This window comes from Notamacropus eugenii, chromosome 5 (assembly GCF_028372415.1).
Source record: "Notamacropus eugenii isolate mMacEug1 chromosome 5, mMacEug1.pri_v2, whole genome shotgun sequence".
Classification (NCBI taxonomy): Eukaryota; Metazoa; Chordata; class Mammalia; order Diprotodontia; family Macropodidae; genus Notamacropus; species Notamacropus eugenii.
Window position 1 is genome coordinate 241,435,724 of NC_092876.1, and position 26,759 is coordinate 241,462,482.

At 36.8% G+C, this 26,759-nt stretch overlaps 1 protein-coding gene across 10 annotated transcripts in view; it reads left to right on the plus strand.

Annotated features, from left to right (window-relative positions):
* The window catches only part of OSBPL6 (oxysterol binding protein like 6), a 265,398-nt gene that overhangs the window by 133,999 nt on the left and 104,640 nt on the right, over positions 1-26,759 (plus strand). For all 10 annotated transcript variants that reach the window (XM_072612433.1, XM_072612440.1, XM_072612438.1 and 7 more), the window contains one exon: positions 18,391-18,655. In XM_072612433.1, coding sequence (XP_072468534.1) covers positions 18,554-18,655 — 102 coding nt within the window. In that variant the 5' untranslated portion in view covers positions 18,391-18,553. The remainder of the gene's footprint in view (positions 1-18,390; positions 18,656-26,759) is intronic.

The window sequence follows — 26,759 nt, forward strand, 5'->3', positions numbered from 1 at the left end:
GTAATTTTATTAGACTAGGAGATAAAAAAAAGATATTCTGTATCCAGAGATACAGAATATCTTTTTAGGACATTTGAAATTATATTTTATTTATACAATTATACATTTGTCAAATTTACTATAAACATATTTAATTTTTGTGGCAAATGAAGTTTTAAGCTGCATATTCTTTGAGCCATCCCACAGTTGTTGGGCTCCTACTTTTCTTTGCTCCCTCCAAAAATACTGTTATGATTATTTTGGTGTATAGAGGTCCTTTTTGTCTTCAGTGTTCTCAGAGTATGTACCTGCTAGTGGAGTCTCTGGATCAAAGTATCTGAAACAATTTTGTCCCTTTTCTTGCTTAGTACCGAGGGATACCCAAAATGGATAAACCGATTCATAGCTCTACCAATAGTATGTTATTATCTTCAACTGTATGTTTCATAATAAAGCCTTCCACCTTGCTTTCTTCAATACTTATAAGCAGAGGTCACTTTTCTCTAAAAGAGTTTCTGGTTGGCTGGTAAGGAATGGCTGACAAATATCTGATTCAAAAGCAATGATTACTGAAGAAATTGTCTTCCAAGGTTTCAGAGAACTCTGGTATTAAACCCAAAGGAATCTTATTGATAAGATCTTACAGATAATTTACCAAAGTTTAGCTGCACTGTATAGTTTTTAGAAATCGCTTTGATGGGAAAATTGGTGAATAGCAATATGGAAGCATCTTTGTCTTCAACATTTTACTAATTATAAAATAAAATTCATCATTCAAAAACTTTCTTTTTTGGTGATGGTGGTTGGTGATCTCAGTGCAAAGAATATACCTCCTTCTTCTAGGATTTTCCTCTCCCCTTTCCCTTTGCCCTTCACTTTCCCCTTCTCTGTAAGTAGAGTTGACCTTGCATCAAATACTTTTATGTTTGGATATCTTATTTAGTAGGAACTTGAAGTTAGGGAAATTCTCATTCTAAGGAATATAATAGAATTAATGATCACAGTTAATAATAATAACTAACATTTATAAAGTACTTTAAAATTTACAGAGCAGTGTATATGTTATTTCATTTACTCTTCATAGCAAACCCAGGGAGGAAGATATACTTCATTCAGTACACTAATGAAGGCACTGGATCAGAGAGGTTAAGTAGTCTCTTGGATCCCACAGCTGGTTAAGTGTTTGAGAACAATTAGATTAGAGTTCTGTTCACTATGCCTCCCATCTACATGAGAGGGTTTTTTTTTTTAATAAGCTTATTTTTTACACATATTTATGATTGCCACACATATCGCCTCTCCCACTACCCATCACCTCCCGTGCATAGTCCAGCAATACAAATTCTCTCATTGACCATGCTTAAAAATATATGTCTCTTTCTGCATTTTAAATTTATCATCTTTCTAGTAGGAGGTGAGTGGCATGTTTTAACTTTAGTCCTCTGAACTCATGTTTTAATCATTACATTGACCAGAGTTCTAAAATCTTTCAAAGTTAATTGTCTCTCCAATGTTATTGTCTTTGTATAAATTGTTCTTCTAGTTCAGTTTACTTGTCTCTGCATGAGTTCATTGAGATCTTTCCCGTTTCTGCTGAAACAGTTCATTCATTATTTCAGCTTTAATATAAACAATGTGTTTAGCCATTTCCCTAGATTCCAATTTTTTAATGTTATGAAGTTGTAACATTTATATATAATTATTATAAATAATAATATATAAATATGCCATATTTGTATTTTTGTACATATTATCTTTATACTGCTTTAGAGGTAATAGTGGGGTAGCTAGGTGGCACGGTGGATACAGTATTGGGCCCTCAGTCAGGAAGACCTGAATTCAAATGTGACCGCAGACACCACTTAGTAGGTGTATGACCCTGAGTCACTTAACCTTGTTTGCCTCAGTTTCCTCATCTTTAAAATGAGCTGCAGAAGGAAATGGCAAATCCTGGTATGTTTACCTCACAAGAGATATAACATATACAAACACCTTCATTTTACAAATGAGGAAACTGAGGCCCAGAAAGGAGAAGCAGTTAATCTCAGGTCAAGCAAGCACTGAGAAGCACAGGCAGGATTGAAACACAGGTCTCATGTCTCCAAATCAAGTACTCTGTCCACTGTACCTTTCAAATAAAGCAACACCTCACTGATTGACTCAGGGATTCTAAGCATGTTTATGTAAACCTATCTCTTAAACTTCCCAAATCTGGAATTTTTAAAGGGGAAGGAAAAAAAGCTAAAATAGGAAAGAAAACTGAAGTTTGTGTTTTATATTATTATTTTAAGGGAAGCAAATGAGTTAAGGAGAAAAAGAGGCAACAAAATGAAAGAAAGACAGTTCAGGCAGTCAGTGGTATAGTCATTGGGTCCTTGTTTTCAGGAGCAATTTTTTTGCTTATTTAGAGAAGAGCTTGATGTTCTCGTTAATGCATGGTTAGTTTGTTGGGGGGGAGGGCATGATTAGCAGAACAGAACCAGGCACATGAAGAGAATGATGCTGGGCTGGGAGGCAATGGTCAACTGATCGCAGGCATCCAAAGAGAAGTAGGAAGAAAAGGAGGAGTTCACCAATGATCTACATTGCATGTACCAGGCTCCTCTCAGTACCATGAGGACACTGTGCCATGTGACTTGTGAGGACTGTGCCAAGTCTATCCTGTGAGCTCAGAAGTGATATCAAGTTTGGAAAGGGAAAAGAACGAAGCTGAGAAGGATTGAGACAGGCTGTTGATGATGAAAGATTGCAAAGGAGTTTGTCTTCATAGCCAAAACTGAAAATAAATTCCTAAATTTCAAATAATATTTTTCAGTGCCAATTCCATTTATTGTTGTAATTTTCTTGCCTTAAAGCCCCAATCTCCTTAGAATCATTCTTGAAAATGGCCTTGTATAGAATGAGAAAAACAAAGCATTCCACTGTGTAGTTTCTGCCATATCACTTTCAAACATTCAAAAAAGAAAAAGAACTTGGCCATTTTTCATCTGTTTTGACCCCTTTAACTTTCTTTAAAGTAACTCTTTTTAAGAAAATAAAAATATATCTCTGCAATAGTTTTTAAGTGGTATGAAACTTGAATACAGAAAAACAAAGGGTACTTTCATCTTACGAGAAAAGTATATATTTTTTCCTGTTCTACAAAAGATGTGTCCTTTTAAACTTTACCTTATTACTTTTGCTTCATGCTTCTCACTATTAAGCTAGGGCTCAGCTACCTACAGAGAGCTGCTATTGCTCTCTCTGTGTCCGCTAAGGTTACCTTTCATCTACTCTGGTACTAATTTAAGTATATGTTGTTTTCTTCACCAGAAGATAAGATTTTCGTTATATCTCCAATGCCTAGTACAGTGCCTGGAGCACAATGCTTAATAAATGCTTTTTGATGGATTGACTTTTACAAGAATCTTTGGCTTTTTGTTATTAGTGACAGTACCTTTAGTAATGTAGCAGTTTACAAATGAATTTAATTTTGTCTGTCTTGTCTTCCTTTTCTCAAGCATTACTGCTGCCTCTTGAGGGGAAAGGGACATGGGTAGGGATGACCCTGAGTTCTTCAAAGCTAAGTCAGCCCAGTACAGTTTCTGGCTGGTATTAATATCAAGTTGGAAAGTCTTCATCTGAAGACCCAGCAACAAATGATATATGTCTGTCTTCTGAGGACAATCCTCACTTCAGAAAAATTCATCACCAAAAGGATAGCGAGAGTAGAGCACTTAGGAGGAATCTGTAGCACTGGAGAGAGACTAGAGATCTTCTGAGTCCTGAAGAAGAGTTTCTGTCTGACTAACAATAATGTTTTATTTGTATCGTGCTAAATACTTTTCAGATGACTTTATACCCATTATTTAGTGGTCAGAATAATCCAGCAAAGTGGGCAAGCCAAGTGAGGTCTCAAATGACTTTTCCAGAGTCATACAGTTAAGGATCATTGTTGGAATCCTAGTTCTTTTGGTTCCCAACCCTATTTCAGTCTGTTCATATTATTTAACTCATTAACATCTGACTACGTAAAGCCCTGATATTCTTTTTTTTCTGGGCAATTTTCATCTGTAATTTTTTTATTATAACCTCATCAATTCATCCAAAGAACTATAGCCAGTGATAATTGTTTTATTTTGTATTTATATGCCATCCGTCTTCTAAGCATGAAATATGCCAAAGAATTAGTCTCTAGGAAGACACTCATAACTATTCAGGTGTTAATGTTGATGGATTTTTCTTGTTATTTTTCTTGTTGTTCTTGGGGAATAAACTTTTAATTTCTCCAAAACATGTTTACAAACCTTTTGCATTATTGAATTTTGAGGGCAGGACCTTTCCAGGGAAATGCCAGCAAAGTCCTTACCTTTTCAGCTGGGGCTGTTAATAAACTCAAAGTTAGTCACTTGGAGAAGTACATTAACTTTTTTAGGACAAGTAGACTGCAATGTCATGTGTTACCTTTATGAGTAGGGATAGTTCATGCCACTCTAAGGGCATCACTCCTTGGGTGCTTTGGGAGAGTAGAACCTAAGAATTCTCCCTAGCCTCCTGAGTGCCATTAACACTCTTGTGTGTTCTCTTGGGAAAGCTGAACTCTGTACACTCTTCCTCCCCAGCTCAATGTTGAACAAATAGGAAACTCAAGAACTGCAAAATCTTTCAGGCTATTTTTTGTAATCTATACACCTAGAAAACCAATATTAGGGTAATTGTTCTCTGAGAGTTGGCTAGTGTAATACATTATATTATGTGATGTAAGGGCTTCATGCCCCTTTGGTCAAAACACCAGAAGCAAATATTAGATAGCTAAGATATTGAACAAGTTTGTGGTCCCACTAAAATGTGTCATCCACAGTGTTTGTGTTTATCCCTTTGTGTGTATGTGAGTGTGTGCGTGTGTGTGTGTGTTTGTGAACGTACACTCATTATGTCTGGTTCCCCACTTCCTATAAATCACTGCCTTGTGTTGTTTTTTTTTTTTTATAGTCTGTTTTGAAACATAGTCCATTTGAATTTGGGTCCTCAGCCCATTAATTCAGCTCATCCTGCTATTACCGAGTACCAGTATTTGGCTCTGTTGTATATTTGTGGATCTCATGCAAGTCTACTCATTACAAAAGTGGGAGAAGTGGCTATCTGAGCCATTCATGATGATAGTTTCATTTGAGGTGTATTGCAAGGTTACAAAGTATCTGAAGAACACCAGATTCACTGCCATTGTGCTGGGTGCCAGCATTCCTCATTCTTGGCTAGGTAATTAGATGGGCAGGTGGGATTTGGTAACACTTGAAGTCGTGACCCACTGGATCCACTGGTAACTGAGGCTTTTATTTTGAGAGTAGCATTATTGATATTAACTAGTACATTCATAAAGATAATACATGACACTGCAGCCTACTTTATTTTCTATTCATTTACTTATCTACTTAGTCATTCATTCAACTATCCATTCATGTATTTATTTAGGCCACAGTTTTGCAGTGGATAGAGTGCTGAACTTGGAGTGAGGAAGACCTGATCTTAAACATTTACTGACTATGTGATCCTGAGCAAGTCACTTAACTTCTACTTTCCTCAGTTTCCCTAATTGTAAAATGAAGATAATAGTACATACCTTACAGGGTTGTTGTAAGAATCTAATATAAGTACTTAGCAAACAGTAGGTGCCATTTAAATGCTCATTCTCTTCCTCCTCCGTCTCCTTCTTTTTATCCATTTATCTATTTATTCATTCATCAATTTTGGGTCTATACTTCTACTGGAGTAGGGAACCCTTGATGAAGAAAAACTTTCCATCCATTTAGATTTGCAACCTTTCAGATGGAATGAAAGAAAGAAGAAAGAAAAGTGAAAGGGAGGGAAGAATTTATTAAGAGCCTGAAATGTGCCAGACACTGAGCTAAGTGTTTTTACAAATATTATCTCATTTGAGCTTCATGATAACCCTGGAAGGGGGTTGCCATTATTATCCCCATTTTATACACAAGGAAACTGAGGCAGACAGAGATTAAGTACCTTACCCAGGATCAAACAGTAAGCGTCTGAGGTTGGATTTGAACTCGAGTCACCTCCTACAGCATGGTTTCCAGGCTCTTCCTCATCCTAATTGCACTTCTCTTCACACTATCTAACATATAAGAATTGCGTCTAAAATATGGTGCTCCAAGTAGAATGTAACACTCCAGATATGTTCTGGTTAGGGCAAAGCACATCAGGACTATCACTTACATAACTTTCATAACAATAATGCAGCTTATTTTCATTAGCTTTTTTGTCTGTCATGTTACTCATTTTGCTCCTATAGACCCTAGTATCTCTCTGATCTTTTTTTGTGTGTGTAGTTTTTTTAAGTCTAAATGCCAGACTCTACATTTACTAGTCACATGAGTTGCTATCTCCCTAGCCCCACTTTTCTCACCTGTAAAAGAGGGAAAAGGATACTTTTACTACTTACCTCACAAGGTTCTTGGCAGAAGAGTGATTTGTAAAACTTAAAATTCTTTATAAGTTTAAGCTACTGCTAATATTTGTTATTATTATCATATGAGAGAGAATATAGGCCTAATATAGTATTTATGAATATAGCATTTGTCATACTTACCTTGGAAGTATGGACTGGGAAATTTCTGCTCCAGCCAAATCATTGCTACAGGAGCAGTTATGTGAATTTGTTGACAGAGTTTCACAAAAGTTTTACCCTGGGGAACTTTCAGTGCCAGGAAAATCTTAAGATCCTATCTTGTTCTTTCCTCCCCTGTGTGTGTTTGTATGTTCATATTAACTCATGTAATGGCAAAAAATTGTATTGTCTGTGTGTTCCTTATTAAATGGAGAATCTTTGTGGCCTACTCTGTTGGTCTGGGTCTGTGGATAATGAGAAGGAAGGGAAGATCCAACCCTTTCTGGTCTTTGCTTCCAAAAAACTCAGAAAAAAACATCCTTATACTTTGGTTAAAGAGAATAAAATATAAAATGACACCATAAACATATGTATTTTATATCCGTTTGCTGAAACCTTCATTGCAAAGTTTTCAGGATTCTTCTTCCCCTGCCATTATCTTGGCATAGCCTTCCTAATGTACAAATTCAGGCACATCTAAAAATAGCCAAGGTAGCATATAACTCTCCCTTTTACAGTTTTGCTGTATAAGAGATGACTTGTATGGAAGTCGTGGTCTAAGAGATAATGTCAAAGATTGGAAAAGGAGGTGGACTGGTCCTTTAGCAAAAAATCAGAGATATTAGATGGACAGCTTGATTGTGACTCTGGTACACAGAAAATATTAAAAGACATAGAGAAAGACTCATGAGTGTATTGGGCAGATTACTTTGGTAGGATTTATGGGGGAGATGTACCCCCACAGGTTGAGGTATGGGTTGTAAAAAAGAGTACCCACACCAGTGACGTCACAGATATGCTGACATGAATAAAGACCAGATCATGTCTTCTTACTACTTTTGTACAATATAGTTTTTAAGCACAGTGCTAGGAAATAGTCAATCAATAAACACGAATTTGCTTCATTGGCAATAACTCACATTCCCTTTATGCTTTAGGATTTGTAACGTGCTTTCCTCCTCCCTATAGCACCTTAAGATAATGAAGTATGGCATTATTATCTCCGTTTTACAGAGAAAGAAACTGAGATCCTGTGGGACTGTTTTGTTAGACAACTAGTAAGTGTCTGAGACAGGATTCTAACTTGGCTCTCCTGATTCCAAATGCATTATTCTTTTTCTCTTTTCCTTACCTTTCTCTTCCTAAATCCTTTATTGACGACTCCCTTTCAAATGTGGAGTGTATTCTCTTAAAGTTCAGTATAATCTTCATTATGATGCTATGTAGTTACCATTATAAATTGCACTTTGCAATTCATTGATTCAAAGAGGAGATCGGTAGACTTTGGAAATTGAGTTCTAAGGTTCTAACCTTAGTCCTTTGAGGTACAGGGGAGAGGTAACAAAGTTAATCATGATGACTTACCTACTGGGCTGTGTGAACTCAGACTGTGATGAGAAAGCCTTAAGGACTGAGATCTAAAAGGAGGAGGAGAATGTGAGTGGAATTCCCAGTTAGTCAGCAAGCATGCTGTGTGCCAGTGTCTGCTAAGCACTAGAGATACAAAGAAAGGCAAAAGACAGTCTGGGATCTAATGGGATGGCATGCCAACAACTATATACATGCAAGAAATATGTGATAGAAATTAGAGAAAATCGATAGAGGGAAGACACTAACTCTTGATAGAATCCCTAGTATTTTTCAAAGTTCATCTCAAAACTGCTTTACCTGATGGTTTTGTGGATCCTCTAGTATCCATCTCCCCTTCCCCCACCCCCAATCTTTGTATTTATTTGTTTTATATTTTATATGTCCTTGTGCATATATGTTGTCTCTCCAGATATAATGTTAGCTTCTTCCCGGCAAGGGTTCTTAGCCATTCTTGAGGGCTAAGGATATAGCTTTAGCCCCCAACATGATGCCTAACGTATAGTAGGTTCTTAATCAAATGCCTAGCTATTCACTTAACCCTGTTTGTCTCAGTTTCTTCATCTGTAAAGTGAACTGGAGAAGGAAATGGCAAACCACTCCAGTATCTTTGCTAAGAAAACCCCAAATGGAGTTACAAAGAATTGGACATGTCTAAAAATGACTAAACAACAAAACAAAATTGAATGCTTCCTTATTGATCAGATAGTATTCTCCTGAAAACTTATCCATGTGCCATCCTTGTGGTATGTAACATAGGTTACTGAGGCCAAGCTTGAAGTAAGTCATTGCCCTTTAAGAAGCATCATTGATTAAGGCTTCTCATGGGTGATCTTTACAAATGATATTGATCAAGATACTGTAACCCTTATACTCTTTTGTAGTCATGCAGGATTTAGGTAGCTTAATTGGCATGCTGAAGTGTTGGATGTGAAATCAAATCCTGCTAAGAGCCATGGAACCTTGGGCAAATCATAATAGCACCTATCTTACAGAGTGGTTGTGAGAATCAAATAAAATTTTAGACAGATACACACATATGTGTGTGCATATATATATATATATATACATATTTTATTTTGCAAACTTTAAACATTATATAAATTCTAGCTTTTTCTTAATTTTCTTCTTATGGAAGATTCATGGAGGCTATATACTGGAGAGCATATCTGCATAGTCTTCCCTGTGGAATTTCTCGTTGATTATATCTCAGAATCATAAATATGAATTTCATGCTACCCAGCAGAAATGAATAATGTGTTAGAACCTAGCAACAGGAGTGGTGAACCCATTCCTGTGAGGAAAAAGGAGACAGGACAATTAGATGTTCATGGCTAGCAGTGATGCTCCTTTCAGTCACAAAGCACCTCTTGTCAAGTGGAGTAATTACCACGTGGCTAGATTTTAAAAAAAAAAAAAATCTTCGTTTTTTCTTTGGTTCAGAATATTGCTTAGATAATCTCTGAAAATATGTTCTTAGGTAGAAGTAACTGAACTGTACGTATCCTTTATAGCCCAGCAATTCTTGAAGAATGCATTGCCACAAACCACTTAGTACTAAAGAATAATTGCATTCAACTTTAATGTAGTAAAAAGATAATGCCAACTTCGGGGTAGTCTTAGCTTTGCATTGTATACTAAAATAAAACCACTGGATGGAATGTGTTTTATTTCCTTAAAGTCTCTCCCTATCAAATTCATAGTGTGCATAAACTGCTAAAATACTGTTCCTAAAGGGTGTATGAATACATCACCCTCTCCTTCCACCCAGTAAACTCTAGTGACTCCTTATTACTTCCAAGTTATTACTTCCAGGATCAATTATAAATTCCTTTATTTTGCATTTAAAACCCATCATGGCCTGACCTCCTCCCACCTTTCCAAGAGTCTTCTTACACATTAGTCCTTTCCACATATTCTATCCAACTATACTGACTTATTTGCTCTCTCTCACACATGACTCTTCATCCTTCATTTCCATCCCCTTGCAATGACTGTCTCCTGTACCTGGAATGTCTCTTACTCACCTCTACCTCTTAGACTTCCTTCCTTCCTTCCTTAAAAACTCAGCTATTAGTGTCTTCTCTAAGGTTATCTTCAATCTCATGTGCCCATTTATACCTCTGTATCAGTTTTCTGGTGCCATTTTAAATGATTAATGTGCTGCAACCTACTCAAGTGCCCACTGTGCACCCCTGTGCTGCTCTTTGGATTATTTTAACCTTAATTCTTTGTAGGCTTTGGCACATCCTTTATTGGCAACTATACAAATCACCAATATTTTTGTTATCTATTTTTCCAAGATATAAAGTTGTAATTCCTGATATTTATTAGACATTTTAGGAATAAACGTGTCAACACCCATAAAATTGTTATTTTTAACAAACTGCCAATATTCCATCTAAAATACCCATTCATTGCTTATATTTGTGCATGTGTAGATTTCAAATAACAAACACTTTACTAAGCACTTAGTTGCTGAGAGGAAGGGTTGTCACTGTTATTAGAATGTAGGGTCGCTGAGGGAAGGGACTATTTTGCCTTTCTTTGAATTCTTGATGCTTAGCAACACCATACCTGGCATTTTGTAATGGCTTAATAAATGCTTGTAGGTTGATTGATTGATGTCCTGGGCTTCTGAAATAAAAGGTTTTTTTGTGTTGTCATGACTGTGCCAGGGTGAAGGTGCTTTCATTTTGTTAATGCTCTCCTAATCCCACTGATGTGGCTAGCATTTTTCCACATTTTGCGGCAAGAAATGTTGCCCTTACAAGGTGTGTTGGCCTGTAAATGCTATTAAGTAGAATCAGTTCCAAGGTGTTGGCACTTGCATGTGAATAGGGCTGGTTCAGTTGTTATACGGTTCAGGAAAAAAGAAAGTGTTGGCTGAGGGTGCAGCCTGGATAGAATTTGCTTCCAAATCGAGAGTGGTTTAATGAGTTTGGTTGTTTCCACCTGATCCCTTGGGAGCATTTGAACACATCACAAACCACCACACTGTTGGCTCAGGTGGCAGTGTCTCAGTGAAAAACATTTTGGACTGGAATATACAGGACTTCATATCCGCTTCTGAGGCAGTTCTTACATTGCACTTTGTTGGTACCATGCTTGGCTTGGGAAACAGTACTTACACTTATCAGACTATCTTGGCTTAACAAAAGCATTAGACAGTGGTCTGTCCAGTGTCAGGTTATTATTCCATTTTGCCCAGGCTAAATATAGCTTAATCTCAGGGTCAACTAAAGAGCTTTAAAAACTCTTGCATTTTCATTTGCTCAAAGGATAATTTTGTTTAGATTGATTTGTGATTCAGCAGAAATACCAGAAAATTCCTACTTTTTACATTGTGTTGGAACAAATGTGAACTGTCCTGTGAAAAAGGATTACTGTTCCTATTCATTGAAATATTAGTTTTTTATTGGTCTTTTCAGTGTGCAGCAATCCTTTCTACTTTTTCACTAATCTTTTTTTCTTTTTATAACAGTTAAAATAGTTATCATGACATTTAATAATACATTCATTAAAAGCACCTTGAGGACAGTTATGTTTTGTTTTTAACCTCCAGACCTGAAGGGATTTTATTAATATGCAAAATTTGTACTGGAGCCAGCTTAAGTTTAGGACCAATGGTTTGTCCTGTTTCATTTGACCTATGCAAGGTCAATTAGAAAAAAGATTACTGGAGTGTAGGGAAAGAGATGACCAACTTGGAAGAGAAGATCCAAATGATTCAAGAGAAATTACCCCTCCCACCTCAAACCCTCCCAGTCTCTAGTGATTTAAAATAACTGACCAGAAGTCAACAAACTATGGCCTGTAAGCTAAATGTGGCCTGCTGCCTGCTTTTGTCTAGTCTTGGATCTAACATGGTTTTTGCACTTTAAAATAATGTTTTGTTTTATTTTCAAATGTAAAAAAACATTCTTAGCTCACAGCACTATAGTTTGTCGACCCCTGGAATAGATTGTCTGGTCCTTGAACCTAAAGTCTGTAGCTGCTTTTTGGATCACAATTTGGAAAGCTTCATTGATTCGTTCATTTCATTACGCACTGTGCTAGGTGCTAGAGATACAAGGAAAGGTAAAAGACAGTACTTGCCCTCAGGGAGCCCACAACAAACAACTGTGTACAAACAAGGTATATACAGGATAAACTGATCCGGCAGTGTTTCTCAAGAGTGGAGGAACTGTGTAAAGAATAAAATCAAAGAAAAGCGCACACATTTTGCTACACAAATTATTTACCAAGAAATCCTGAGGAGGGAACAAAGTCAAGAACTTCTCTGCCAGTAGAATCCAAGGGACGCTGGTTGCATCAGGGATTTAGGTACCGGGAAAATTTTTTCTACTTGACACAAAGAAAATGAATCTAGGTCCCAGACAGAAAAAGATCAACTTGTTTTGTATATTTTTATTGCATGTTGCATCTCCCATTAGATTGTAAGCTTCTTGAAGGCAGGGACTGGTTTTAGCCTTTTTCTGTATCCCCAGAATTTGGCACAGTGCCTGGCACATAGTAGGTACTTAATAAATGTAGTAGCAAAGGAAAGGACCTAGAACCTGAATGTATGAGCCAGATGTATTAGCATACAAAGCTAAGTGCTAGAGAAGGAAAATAAAAATAGGAACCACCTACAAGACAGTTTAAATGTTTGAAGCTTATCCCAGGCTAAAAAGCAAAATTGCATACCTGTTACTTACAGCGCCTTTGTGTAATTTGCACTCCTCTGTCTCCCCTCTCCCTGCACGATTCCTATAGTTGTCTGTTTGATTGACCTCTTGGCCAAAGTATCTGCTAGACTGGAGAACAGCTAGCACTGCAGAAAATCAAGCACTGAGACTCCAACTGCTTTGATCTACAGAATAACTGCAAGGGAGTCTGGGCAGGAGGCCCATTAGGGCAACTTCCTGATTAGGGGCTGACTGCCCATTACATCCAACAGAATAGAAACTCTTTGGGAACACAGACTGCCTTATGTTTTTCTTTGTATCCTTAGCACCTAGCACTGTACATAATAAATGCTTTGTGAAAGAATGGATAAATGAGGTCCTCCAAGTGGTGAAAAAAAACCAGTTGCAGATTCAGGTTCAAGGGTTAGATTGCCTAGTTCAGGGGTCAGCAAACTAAAGTACAGTTCTTGGCACGTAGTAGGCACTTAATAAATGTTTGTTAAAGACTGACTGCTAGTTAAATCTCAGTTTTTTGAACCATTAGCACTAATAAAAAAAAGTTCCAAGTTTTTAAAAACAACTTAATTCCCTGGCACCATGAACCTATGTGGATGACACATAACTTGCTTCTGCCAGGCATATTAGCATTCAGCCTTCTGTTGGTGCTGGGTCCTGGGTGGCCTCCAACCAGGATAAGACTGGGAGTTGGGCCAAAGATAAATGGTCAACAGAGCTCTGAAGGTGAATCAGAGGTTATAGTCCAGTGAGGGAAGGAAGAACTCCAGGACATGGGCAAGATTCTAAGTCCAAGATTCGGTTCAAACCAGATAGATAGAGGTTATAGGCAGAGTTAAAGCAATGGAGTGTAGAGCCTGAGGTTGTCCAGAGTTCTAATTAGTCAGGAGGTTAAAGGTTACAAAATATAAGTATAAATCAGGATTCATGGTTGAAGCCAAGTCTGAAAAAATCAGCTTAGAAATGGATGTTGAGTTGGGAAAGTGGGAGTAGTATCTTCTGGACTTGAATAGGCCTGTAAGTACCCACAGCAACACAACCTGGGGTCTATCTTCTTGGATCTCTGCTCATTCCCTTTCCCATCTCTGCCTTTGCAAAGGTTGACCTCTGTGCCTGGGACCTGGAATGCACTCTGCCTTCAATTTTATCTCCTAGTAATAATTACTAGTTTCCTTCAAATCTTGAGTTTGAGACCTTTCATGAACCAACCCCCTCCCCCACCTACTACTACTTTCTCCTCAATTACTTTGTATTTATGTATTTATATACATTCTTTTTTAAAAATTTATTTTTATTTATTTTATTTTATTTATTTTCAGTGTTCTACAATCACTACCATATAACTTAGATTTTTTTCCCTCCCTCCTCCTCCTTCCCCTTCCCTCCTCCCTTCCTGCCTCCTCCCTCCCTGAGATGGCATTGCAATTTTATATAGGTTCTACACATACATTCCTATTAAATACATTTTCACCATAGTCATGTTTTATAGAAGAATTAAAATGAATGGGAGAAATCATATAACAAACCAAAACATAATACAAAAGAAAATGATCCGCTTCATTCTGCAATTGAATTTCCATAGTTCTTTCTCTGGATGTGGAAGGTATTTTGCCTTAAAAGACCACTGGGAGTTTTTTAAGTCCTTGCATTGCAATAAAGTTCTAAGTCTACTAGAAAAAGTCCTCACACACTGTGGTTGTTGCTGTGTACAAAATTCTCCTGGTTCTGCTCCTTTTACTCAGCATGAGTTCGTATAAGTCTTTCCAGGCCTCTCTGAAGTCTTCCTGCTCATCATTTCTTATACCACAATAGTATTACATTACATTCATATACCACAACTTGTTCAGCTGTTCCCCAATTGATGGGCATCCCCTTGATTTCCAGTTTTTGGCCACCACAAAAGAGTGCTGCTATAAATATTTTTGTACATGTGGGACCCTATTTGTAAACATTCTTAATTTTCATGTTGTCTTCCCTAAGACTCCCTCTTTACATGTAATCCTATTTTCTCTGCCCTTCTCCCTTACCTCACTCTTTCATCTTTAGTCCATTGTCATCATTAAAGAATTAGATTTTCTATGTACATCTACTCATTTCACCATCTTGCCGTCAACCATCACTTCACCTGGTAACATTTAAGCAACAACCATGTTTTCCTTCCCTTATTTATGAAGTGACTGACGCTAATTATCTGACCCACTTCTGCTCCCCTCAGATGAGTTCATGCCTCCAAGTTTTTTCTTTTTGCCCTCTGCTACAGCTATATCATCTGTTTCCCAGAAAATTACTGATACTGCTTATTACCTTCTCTAGCAAGACTAGATTCTCTATCTGGCACAGGAAAACTAAAAGACCTCTGAGTTGGAATGGAGCCATCTAGCCAAACCTCTTACTTAAATATCTACCAAAGTGGATAAATAGCGCGGTTTCCACATTCCGCCAAAGGAGACAGCATCTTTTGCCTCCATTGAGAGGGAAAGCACTCCCTCCTGAAGAAATCCATTCCTGTTTCAAGCAAATCTATCTGTGACTTCCAACCACTGCCCCTTTTTCCTTCTAGGATATAAAAATTTGGTTCCTTGATCAAACATTTCTTGTCCAAGTGGAAAAGAGAATGACATGTTTTCTTTCCAACTTGGGCATTCTTTTTTTTTCGTGGTGCATACCATGTCATAGATTCCAAAGATCTTGACTTAATACAAATAGTGATTCATGCGCTTGACCCTGCTATTGCTGTTAAAGCTTATCCTTTTCTTTATTTGACCTTTTGGATGTGGAACTCTTCCAGAGGGTAAACCATTAGCTCCTTCACTTTGATTTGCTATATTATAGCACAGGAGGAAAATGTGTCTTATAATTGCTTTGTCTGATAGTGCGTTTGGATGGACAGCAATGATTACAAGATGTCACCATTGTTTCCATGGAACTTTGGGTTCAGTTTCTGTTGTTTCTCTGTTAGACCTGTGATCCCTTTCTTTCCACAAGTTATGCAAAAAATTGGGGTAATTTCAGGTGGGAGAAGTGGCCTAGGGAAGTGAAGGCAACAAGCATTTTTGAAGCATCACTATATGCAAGGTGCTATGCTAATCACCTTATAAATATTAAGTCTTTGGATCTTCACAATGACCCTGCGAGGTAGGTGCTACTGTGATTTCTGTTTTACAGCTAAGGGAAGTAAGGCAAACAGAAGTGAAGTGACTTGCCCAGTGCAAACAACTGGTAAGTGTTTAAGGCCAAATTTGAACTGAGGTCTTCCTGACTCCAGACCCAGTGCTCCATCCACTGTGTCCCCAGGTGCCTATGCTGGATGCTAGTAATTTTTTCCTCTCTTAGAGTCCAACTTTTTTTGTTTTTTTTTAGAACTAAAGTTGGATTTACATTCATCCCTACCAATTTTCTTTCCTTCCCAGAATCAATCAGCATACATGATTGTTCAACACTGTTTTAGGAGAATAGGGCTATTTAAATGAGGCTAAAAAAGTTGTCTTGGCATTTTATTTAAAAAATAAATGAAGTCAAATTTGAAAGTCATTTAATTTTTCACTGGTTTAGGGTCAAAGATTTTTGCAGATGACTACTTTTTATTACCTCTTATTTTAAATAAACATTTCTCACTTTTAAAATCTTATTGAGCATGCATATATATACCTGTGCCACTGTTATGCTATTTCACTTTCTGTTCATCCGTGTGTCCCATGCACACAGACTTTTAACCTTAGCATTTTACACTGAAAACCTCCCTTGCAGTGTAACCAAATGAAAACTAAAATAGCCACTGGCCATGCTGCAATAAGCTACCTATAATTACCAAAGATTTCAGAGTACATCTGTCAAGTTGTAGCTGCAGACCAGTATGGTAAGCATTTAGGGGGAGGTTGTAAAGGTCTGGTAGAAGACTCATCCTCAGTGTACATATTCTGTGATACTCTGTATCGGAGGAAAATAGACACTCTGTCCTTTGCATTCATTCCTCTGTAAATATTGCTAATTTCTATTTGGTTTGACCAGGTGGTGTGGTGAAATTAACCAGGTGGGGACATGAATTCATTCAGGTCACATGGGTTACAGTACAGCCAAAGGCTTAGTGACCTAGTGAATGATCAGATGGGCAAATGAAATAAAATCGTCGAAAGAAGCTGGTGACCAACTGTCTTAGGATCAGAATTCAGAATATAGTGCCATAGCTTGTTAATAAGCAAAGTCAAAGACAAATAACTGCAATATCCCAATAGAAAATATCCAGTATCCCAAATAGAAAAGGGATTTGGCTTTTGATTGTACCCTCAGTCATTCTACCTTTTCTAGAATCTTCACCCTCTCAGAGTTCTTCTCCCCTAACTTTATGAACCTCCTTTTAACACTCTCCTTTGCCAACTCATCTTCCATATCACATCCCCTGTGAGTGATCCCCACTATTCAGTTGTAAGAGCTCTTCTTTTCTTCCTCTGTATTCTCTTTCCTGGTAATCTCATCAGATTCTGTAGATTGAGTTTTAAATATCTTTAAATATCTCTATGTAGATGCTTCCCAGATCTATACATCCAGTCTTGGTTTCTCCCCTGAGCTTCAGTCCCACATAAACAATTGCCTATTAGAGATTTCAAGCTATTATATCCCATAGTATTCTTTAACTCAATTTTTGAAAGCCAGCTGATTATCTTTCCCTCTGATCCTTCCCCTCTCCTAGACTTCTCTATTTTCACTGAAGGCATCACTATCCTTCCCAGGTTTGTAATTTCAGTATTATCCTGAAACCTTCACTTTCCTAATCCCACATATCCAATCAGTTGCCAAATCTTGCCTTTTCTACCTTCACACTTAATTGGTTGCCATGTTTCAAGTCTCATCACTCCAGTTCATTCTGTACAAATACTGCTTTCCCTAAGCAGAAGCAGATAGGATAGTATATAGATCACTGAACCTAGAGCCAAGAAGACCTGAGTTCAGATTCAGTATGAGACACTTACTAGCTGTGTGTCTCTGGGCAAGTCGTTTTACCTGTGCTTATCTCGGTTTCTTTAACTGTAAAAAGAGAATCCTAATAATCCCTACCTCTTAGGGTTGTTATGAGGATCAGATAAAGTCTGGAAAGCACTTAGCACAGTGCCTTGCACGTTGTGGGTGCTACATAAATGCCATTATCATTATTAAATGCAGGTCTAGCTATGTGACTCCCTCAAGCCCCTCCAATGGTTTTCTATTGCTTCTGATCAATTATAAATTCCCTTTTTTTTTCATAACCTGGGCCCAACTTACTTTTTCTAACTTTATTCTAGTTTTATAACTTTCTAGATGTTACTCTTTCGCCCCCACTCTATAATTTAGCCACACTGGCCTTCCCTTTGTTCCTCACACATGACATTTTTATAAAATCCTGCTCTTCCTTTAAGATGCAGCTCAGGCACCATAAATCATTTTTTCATGAATCATTTACAGTTCCCTCCAAATGCTCCTGATCTCTTTCCCAATCTACCTAATATTCAACTACTTTGTATATATTTGTATTTATTAACTGTATATTTATGCTATGCATACTTTTTATATGTACTTATTTTCTCCCCATTAGAATATAAACTCCTTAAGAGTAGAAATTGTTTCATTGTTTTGTCTTTTATCTCCTAACTTGTATATCTAAGAATCTAGGACGTAATAAATTAATAAATACTTGTTGATTGCTTAACACCATTTTAGAAATTGAACTTTGCCTCACAGATATACTTACTTATGCATGGATTGTTTTGTTTTTACTTTTAGGTGATTTGGCTGTCCTCAAAGTCTACCACAACCTTGTTTTAAGTCAGACCTGATCTGCGAAATGGAATAAGGCTGAAAAATTATCCTCTTCTTTCCTCTTGTGTGAGATTGAGACTAGATTGGGATGGTCTTTGGGGCTTGTGACTAGATTCTCACTGCAAACATGAGTTCAGAGGAAAAGGGCATATCCCCTGCTCACAGAACCTCCACTCCAACCCATAGAAGTGCCTCCTCTTCATCATCCTCTCAAAGGGAAAGTAGACAGGTAAGGCAATCTGAGACATTCATTGTTTTTGTACGTATGCTACTATAATGCTCATTTTCTATGTGATAAATTCGATAAATAGATTCTGGGAAAACACGTCATCTATCTGCATTTCCCTTGGTCCCTTCTGTTTCTCTGCTTTCAAAGACCATGTGCTTGACATCTCTTTTGCTCAAATATCTGATTTCTTTCTCTTTATTCCTATAGCTATGTCTAACATTTCATAGTAAAACTCATTGCTTTTCATAGATGCCTCCTGACCATAGCATAGATGACAAGGACTCACCACATTTACCTCTCCTTCCTCTTTCAGAACCTGGACTATAGGAAGGAGATGGATAGTGATGTGGAAGTGTGGAAGCCTTGATTCATTTATATGTATCAAGCACTGGGGACCTAAAGGTTATAGAAGAGGCAGATCCTTTGTAGTATTGTTATCATTTTTTTCACTTGCAGAAAGAGAAATGAAAGATTTTCTGCACCAGAAAAGAACATCCTCACCCAAGGGTGTATGGTCCTGCACATGCTGACTTCTGTTTAATTTGTTTGGACTCAGTGATAATAAAAGTTAGTGTGGTACCAGGAATGTAAAGCAATCAAACTTAAGGTAAATTAGTGAAGAATCAATTGGCTTGCATTGCTTGGTCCTGAGAGAAAATGTTCATAGTCTCATTTGATCAATTGCACAAGGTTTTTTATTTATAGGACTACTACTGGAATGCATATGGAGGCTATTTTAGCAACATGTGTGGTCTTTTGCCCCAGGAATACTTAGTATGTCAGTTGCCCAAATGGTCTTGTTTTTAGCCCAGAGAATATAATTTCTGACTATAAGGGTTTTTTTATATAACACTATTTATATAAAAGACTTGTAGTTTATCTGAAAGCTATTTTTCATTAAGATACACATGTATATGTACTATTTTGTTAAAATGTTTAAAATTAAATTTAGTTTATTGCAACTTGAATTTGAAAAATAATACAGTTAAACTTATATAATTGACTACTTATTTAAATTAATTTCAGTACTAAAGGATCATCACATTTTTTCTGACTCTCCAAGTCCTTATTAGAATTCTTTTTATATTCATTCTTATTTATTTCTTCTCTCATATGGTACCTCTTATACAAGACAGGTAAGTGTGATGTAAGGGGTTAGAGTGTTAGATTTGGAGTCAGGAAGATCTGAGTTGAAATCCTGCCTCAGATGCTTACTAGTTGTGTGACCCTGAGCAACTCAGCCACAGTTTTCCCGTCTATAAAATGAGAATAGTAACAGTATTTACCTCACAAGTTTATTTTAAGGATCAAATGAAATAATTTATATAAAAGGCTTTGTGAACCTTGTAGCACAATGTAAGTGTTAGCTATAATTATGATCATAGTTATTTTGTGCATGTATCATTTCCCCTTTCATAATAAAACGTATATAAATTTCTGTTGGCATTCTTGTAGGTCTTCCTATTTCAGGTAGCAAGATCCTAATCCATTAGATTGTAAGGCAGTAGTCACTGACAACCCACAGTATGAATTTACAACTTGATATAGCCAAATTTGGGTCATCCAAGAATCTTCCTAGAGAATAGAATTTTCAACTAGCCCATGGTACCAAAATAGAAGCACACACACACACACACACACACACACACACACACACACACACACATATATATACAAGTAATCATATTTCACATTGGGAATACTAGAACCCAGGTATCTCCAATTCCTTTTATCATCTGAACTGTACCATGGAGAATTCCATTAACTGTTCACTCAAAACCCAGACTAGTGAGTTTGATGCCAGGATGATGTCACGGTAGCTCTTGTTGTCTTGAGCTGGACTTTCGTATTTTATTGACCTCTGTTGTAGGATACTAAAAGTACAGCTAAATTCTGGTTAGCAGAGACAGAGTTAAAATACACTAAGCATACTAGGACAAATTGCTTGGATTTGTTTGTTGCTTTGCTTACGTCAATTCAAAGTAAAGGAATGGTATTTTTAACTTAAAAAGCAACCAAAGAAAACCTGAACATATGCAGTCCTCCATGTTCCTGGACTAAATTAACCTCACCTTCTTTCTGGCCACTTATTTTCATATCCTTTTTTTCCTCTGGAACTTTTCCATTCCCCATCTGAAGAGACTGTATGTTTCGGGAAATAAAATAAGGTAAGAACTTTGGTGTTAGGGACACCTTCAGTATATCCCTTCAGTAGCTGTGAAAGAGAAGGAATTATGGAAACTCTGAAGAAATATGACAGATGAAAATTATTAATGACTCAGTACAATAACATCTGCCATTCATTGCTTTTTTGCTTTTGTTTTAATGTTTTATTTTTGCACTTTCATTTATTTTACTACCCATTGACTGCCCCTTCCCACCAAGAGAACCCTTCCTCTCTGGTTCTATCAGTGGCACCTAAAAAGGAAAGGAGAAATAGGAAGGAATGAACTACAAAGGATTTATAGTGGTATATTGATTGATTCCTGCCCCAAATCTGCAGGACATTTTGATAAAGTCTGTTATTAGTTTTGTCTTCTAATCTATTTTAGTCTGTCAACAACTAATTAATCTTTCTAAATTAATGGTTTTTCTTGAATCAGACCTTTGCTCAATAGATTTAAATAGTTCCTTATAACTCATAGAATAAAGTCCACATTCCTTAGCTTGGTATTTAAAGTCTCCTACAGTCTGTCCCAAATTGTCCATCAGTATATACCGTTAATCTCCTCTGCTTTCCTCTCTGAGGAATACTCTCATCATACTTCATCATCTTTTTGCTTTTACTAGTTGTTCTCCCTTGCATGGAATGCTTTTATTTTCTCCTTAACACTTAATTCCTACACATCTTTTCAAGGAAACCTTCACTGACATTCCTGAATGCAATTGATCCATTCATTTTCAGAACTCCTAAATGATATTGCCTGTACAAAAGAATAAAAATAAAAAGTCAACTCACAGCATAAGACTCTATATAATACTAGTTCTAGAGATAGGCATAGAAACTAGACCTTTGATTTCATTGGCATAAATTAAATGACAGGTGAGAAAATTACTTTTGTCAATGCAGGTTAGAGTTTTCTCTGCAACTTCCAGTCTTACAAAAATTGCCTACAGAAAACACTGAGGGGTTAAGTACTTGCGCAGTGTCACCCAGCCAGTACATGTCCAAGGAAGACATGACCCGTGATCTATCTGTCATTGAAGTGAGCTCTGTAGTCCTTATACCAAACTGCCTTTCTACCATGTGGGTTTGTGTGGTAAAGTAAATGATTAGAAATCATGAGGCTGAAGTGATTTTACCTATTATCAAAATTTAAATGGGTAAGAATGATAAATAATAGATATATAATAGATATGGATAAGGATAAATTAAGAAGAAGAATAAATGAACATTTATATGATATCTTAAAGTTTGCAAAGAACAGATGTTTTTATTTGAGCCTCACACCAGTCCTGTGAGTTATTTCAGGTATTATCTCTGTTTTATAGATGGGAAAACTGAGGCTTAGAGAGGGTAACCAACTTGCCCAGGATCATACAACTAGCAATAGTCAGACAGGAGATTTGACCCTAAGTCTTCCTGATTCTGAGCACAACAGTTCCATCCACTGCTTCTCATGGTGTGTTTCATCTCCCCAGCTAGATTATAAACTCCTTAAAAGCAGAGATTATGCTATATAATTCTGTGTATTCTCACCAGCCTTATGCACAGTAGGTACTCAGTAAATGTTTGTTTATTGATTACTGTCCCAAAGTTAGAAGACATGTTGATTTTTAAATTCTGCAGATTAGTCTAATTTTTATTGAGGAATTTCTATGATATAATTCTTTTTCTCTTCCATTTCTCTTGTAGACTGAAAAAATTAAAAAAATATATTGCCAGATGCATGGCATTTCACTATTGTTCTTCCTGGCACTATTTCCTATAGCCCAATTAATGAAAGATGTTAATGAAAAAAAATAGGGAACCGGGACTCTTCCTATTTCTTTTTTTTTCTTCTTGCAATTGAAGAGACTAAGAAATTGTTTTCCAGGATGTGCTCTATTTAGTATTTGCCAAGTTGAATACATTAGCAATTATCATTTGCATTTAATTCAAGTCCAAAATGTCTTTTTTTTTAACCAACAGCTCACAAATGAGGCTCTTCCTATAAAATCAACTATTACTCATCAGCTACAAGAAACATACTTGTTGAAATTTCAAATAGAAAAGGAAGGGGCTGAGTAGACATCTGCTTAGGCTATTCCTCAACAAATGAAGCAGTAAACAAACCTTATTATCACTGAAACTATCCTCGGTGCCACCATAGTTGATCATCTCTTCCCAAGAGATGAAAAGTGAGAGTATTGACCGTGGCAATTCTTGTGGCATCTTGGGTACTCTTCCGCTGGGTTTTGACCACATCTTGAGCTCCAAGTCCTTTTGGCAAGGACACAAATAAGAAACAGTCATAATGTGGTCATGTGATTTCAATGTTAATACAAAATCGAATACTACCAATTGATTCCACTAGTATGGTAGTGGACTTTTCAGTAACAGACCAAGAAATAGGAAAGCATAATAGCTGATCATCACTTAAAGACCAGAGTTCTGAAGAATATTAAATTCCTTGTCTGTCTATGAAATTTTTAGTGTTGGGATTGCAAGCATATTATAGATAATAACTGGGTCTCATTGCATTGGCCCATTACAGAGGTTAAGGAAACTACTTAATACTTATTACTTTATAACCAAATTTATATATCACATTCATAGCAAGATTATACTTGGTCCTGGGAACTCTTTTTCCCTAACGTGAAATATGGGGAAGGCAAAGAGAAAATTATATACTATCCATCTATCTATCTAGCTAGCTAGCTAGCTACACATACATATAGAAAAATAATATATATTAGGTACTATAGAAAATTATCCTCATCTATCTGGGAGTTTGGGGTCGTATTAGTGAACTCTAGTTCCATGAAACCAACTTTGCATTTTCATAGATGTTAAATCAGCTCCCATTTCTAAAGCCAGCTTCATGGAAGGGTTAGAATTTACCAAGGCGTCTCTCCAAAGTGTTGAGATTAAAAAAAAAAAATACATAGATCCTTTCAACTTAACACCATTGAGAACAAATTTTTAGTTTTAAGAATAGTTAATAATTATGTTGATAATAACAGCTAATTTTTATTGAGGAATTATCACTTAAAGTGATAAGACACTTTAAGGTTTATGAAGTCCGTTACAAGTCTCATTTTATTTTCACAACTGGTAGGTATTATTGTTATTCATTTTTTACAGATGAGAAAACTGAGGCAGACAGAGCTTAAATGTCTTGCTCTGGATCACACAGCTAAAGTGTCTGAGGCTAGAGTTGAAATCAGGTACTCCTGACTCCCAGTCCAGTGTTCTATCCAACGTACCACCTGTCTACCTTTAACTTCACAATGAATTAGCTGGACTTTTGTTTTTCGATTTGTGTTTGGACAATTTGGAGAGGAACATAACAAGTGCTTTTTTATAAGGTACTTCTTAAGCCATAAAGACAAAGCATTGAAATGAAAGAAAGGCTATGTAGTGTCCAAGTCCATTATAAACAGATGATGACAACACAGCAGATTTAAAAGGCCTGGCTCACTTTAGAAAAGCCAAGGTTGTTAATGGCTCTCCTTGTACATTTCTGTTTCTATCCCTCTCATTTTACAGACACTTAATGCCTTCTTAGAATCAGATTAAATATTAGCCTAGTGATGGAATAATCTGGCAGAGATTGAAAGTCACTGGAAAAAGGAGTTTGATTTGGTTAGTGGGGTACAGCTCTTAGAATGGGCAGGAAATTTGTTAATATTACATTACAGGTGATTCTCTGTTTTCAGATTACAAATGGATTGTTCTGTAATTTTTTTTTAATATCTGGAATTCAAAACACATTTTCTTAGAGAAACAAAGTACTAAGGGATCAGATCCCTAGTTAGTTCATAAGCTAGCCTTTTAAGCCATGATGGAGCTAAATATACTATAGATCTGCAATAAAGAATTATATAAAATAATGTTGTTCTGTTTGTTATTTGAAAACAAAAAAACCCAATATTCAATAAAAAGAGGTTTTAAAAATCAATAATAATAGTAACAGGTAGCTTTTATGTAATGCCTACCTACCATGTGCCAGGCACTGTGGTAAGCCCTTTACAAATATTATTTCATTTAATCCTTACAATATCCCCGGGAGGCAGATGCTATTATTATCATCACCATTTTAGAGTTGAAGAAACTGAGGCAAACAGAGGTTAAGTGACTTTTTCAAATACAGTAAGTTTCCAAGGCTGGATTTGAACTGAGGTCTAGGACCAGCAACCTATGCATTGCACAATCTTGCTTCCTAAATGACTTCTACCAATGCTGATGCTTAAAGGAAACATCTAATTAGACTTGCCATCATTCTGAAGGCAATTTCTGAGTATTTTCAACCACTGACACTACTTCATTGTCTATTTTCACCTAAAAATTAGAACTTTCTTTTTCTTTGATATCAGTGTATCAATAGCACTGTTTCATGCTTGTCAGCCATGATTAGGGTCATTTCCTCTTCCCCCCCCCCCCGCCCCCCCCCCCCCCCCCCCCGAATCAAAACTGGAATGAAGAAATGGAGAGAAAAATAGTTTCCTGATTGAACTGCACAGAAGTGTTGAAGGGAGATGAAGATGAAAGATGTGTGCATTTGTCAGAAAAATTAGTGGAGGTTGATAGTAACTGAACTGTGCACAGAAAAATAGTTTAATCTCAGGTATAACTAATCTCCTTTAGTTAGTTAAAAAAAAAAAAAAGGTGGTTTGGAAGAGATACTAGGTCAGATAATCCCCATGCTGTCAGTCCAAGACAACTTGGTTATTGGTCAAAATTGTAACAGAACAGTCTTCGGGTAGGTCGGTGGTATTGGACAAGTGATCATTCATTTATACAACATCTTTCTAAACTCAGAGGCTGTAAAAGCTGAAAGTTACCTTAAAGTTCATCTCACCTATCCCTCTTGTTTGCAGGTAGGGAAGCTGAGGCCCAAAGAGTCTATGATATCCTCCATAGCAAGCCTTCAGGCATTCTTATCCTTCAGTCACACGACAGCAACTACCCCCTCCTCTTCTCTGAAGCCTCTAGTTTCTCATGGCTTTTAAAAGTGTAAATACAAATCCAAAATAGGATCTTTTGATTAAGTTCTAACTTAAGTGGTACTGTGGTACTGTGACTATGGATAAGATACTTAGAACCTTTCTGGATCTCAGATTTTTCATTTCTCCAATGAAATTAATATTTCAACTTTCTATTTCACAGAGTAGTTGTGAAGTAAATAGTTAAAAATCTATATCAAGGGTCCTTGTGTGTATGTGTATATGTGTGTGTGTGTTGGATCACTTTTTCAGAAGACTGGTGTCTTCTGTCTCAGAAGAATGTTCTTAAAGGCATTAAATAAATAAACAATAAAAGTAATTAAATAAATATAATATAGGTGATTATGAAAGCAACTCATTGTATTCAAATAGAGTTGTCATTTAAAATATTTTTTCAGCTCCCCCAGTGCCTAACTTGGTGATTTGCAGAAAGCAAGGGCTAACTAAATGTTTTTTGTACTGTCTGAAATGAAATTTATACCTTCATATACAGAAGCCAAAGGAACCAGCTTCCTTCCCCACTTGCACTGACCCCGAGGCTTCAGTTACTCCAGGAGCATTTTTGTTATTCAGTTCATGACCCCATTTAGGGTTTTCATGGCAAAGATACTGGAGTAGTTTGCCATTTTTTCTCCAGTTCATTTTACAGATGAGGATACTGTGGCAAATAGGGTGAGATCACCTGTACAGGAGCACACAGCTAGTACGTGTCTGAAGCTGGATTTGAACTCAGGTCTTCCTGACTCTAGGCCAGCACTCTATCTACTGCACTACCTTGCTGCCCCTCTTCCTGCATTAACTTGGTGCATAATTCCTTTGAGACTAATGATGTGATCTCATCAGTGACAACTATATCCCCTCTTATCTACTTATTCATATTTGATTTAAACTCTTTATTTGCCATTTTGATTTTCTTCTCATCCAGAGATGAAAAGGAATTGTTGAAGGAATCAGG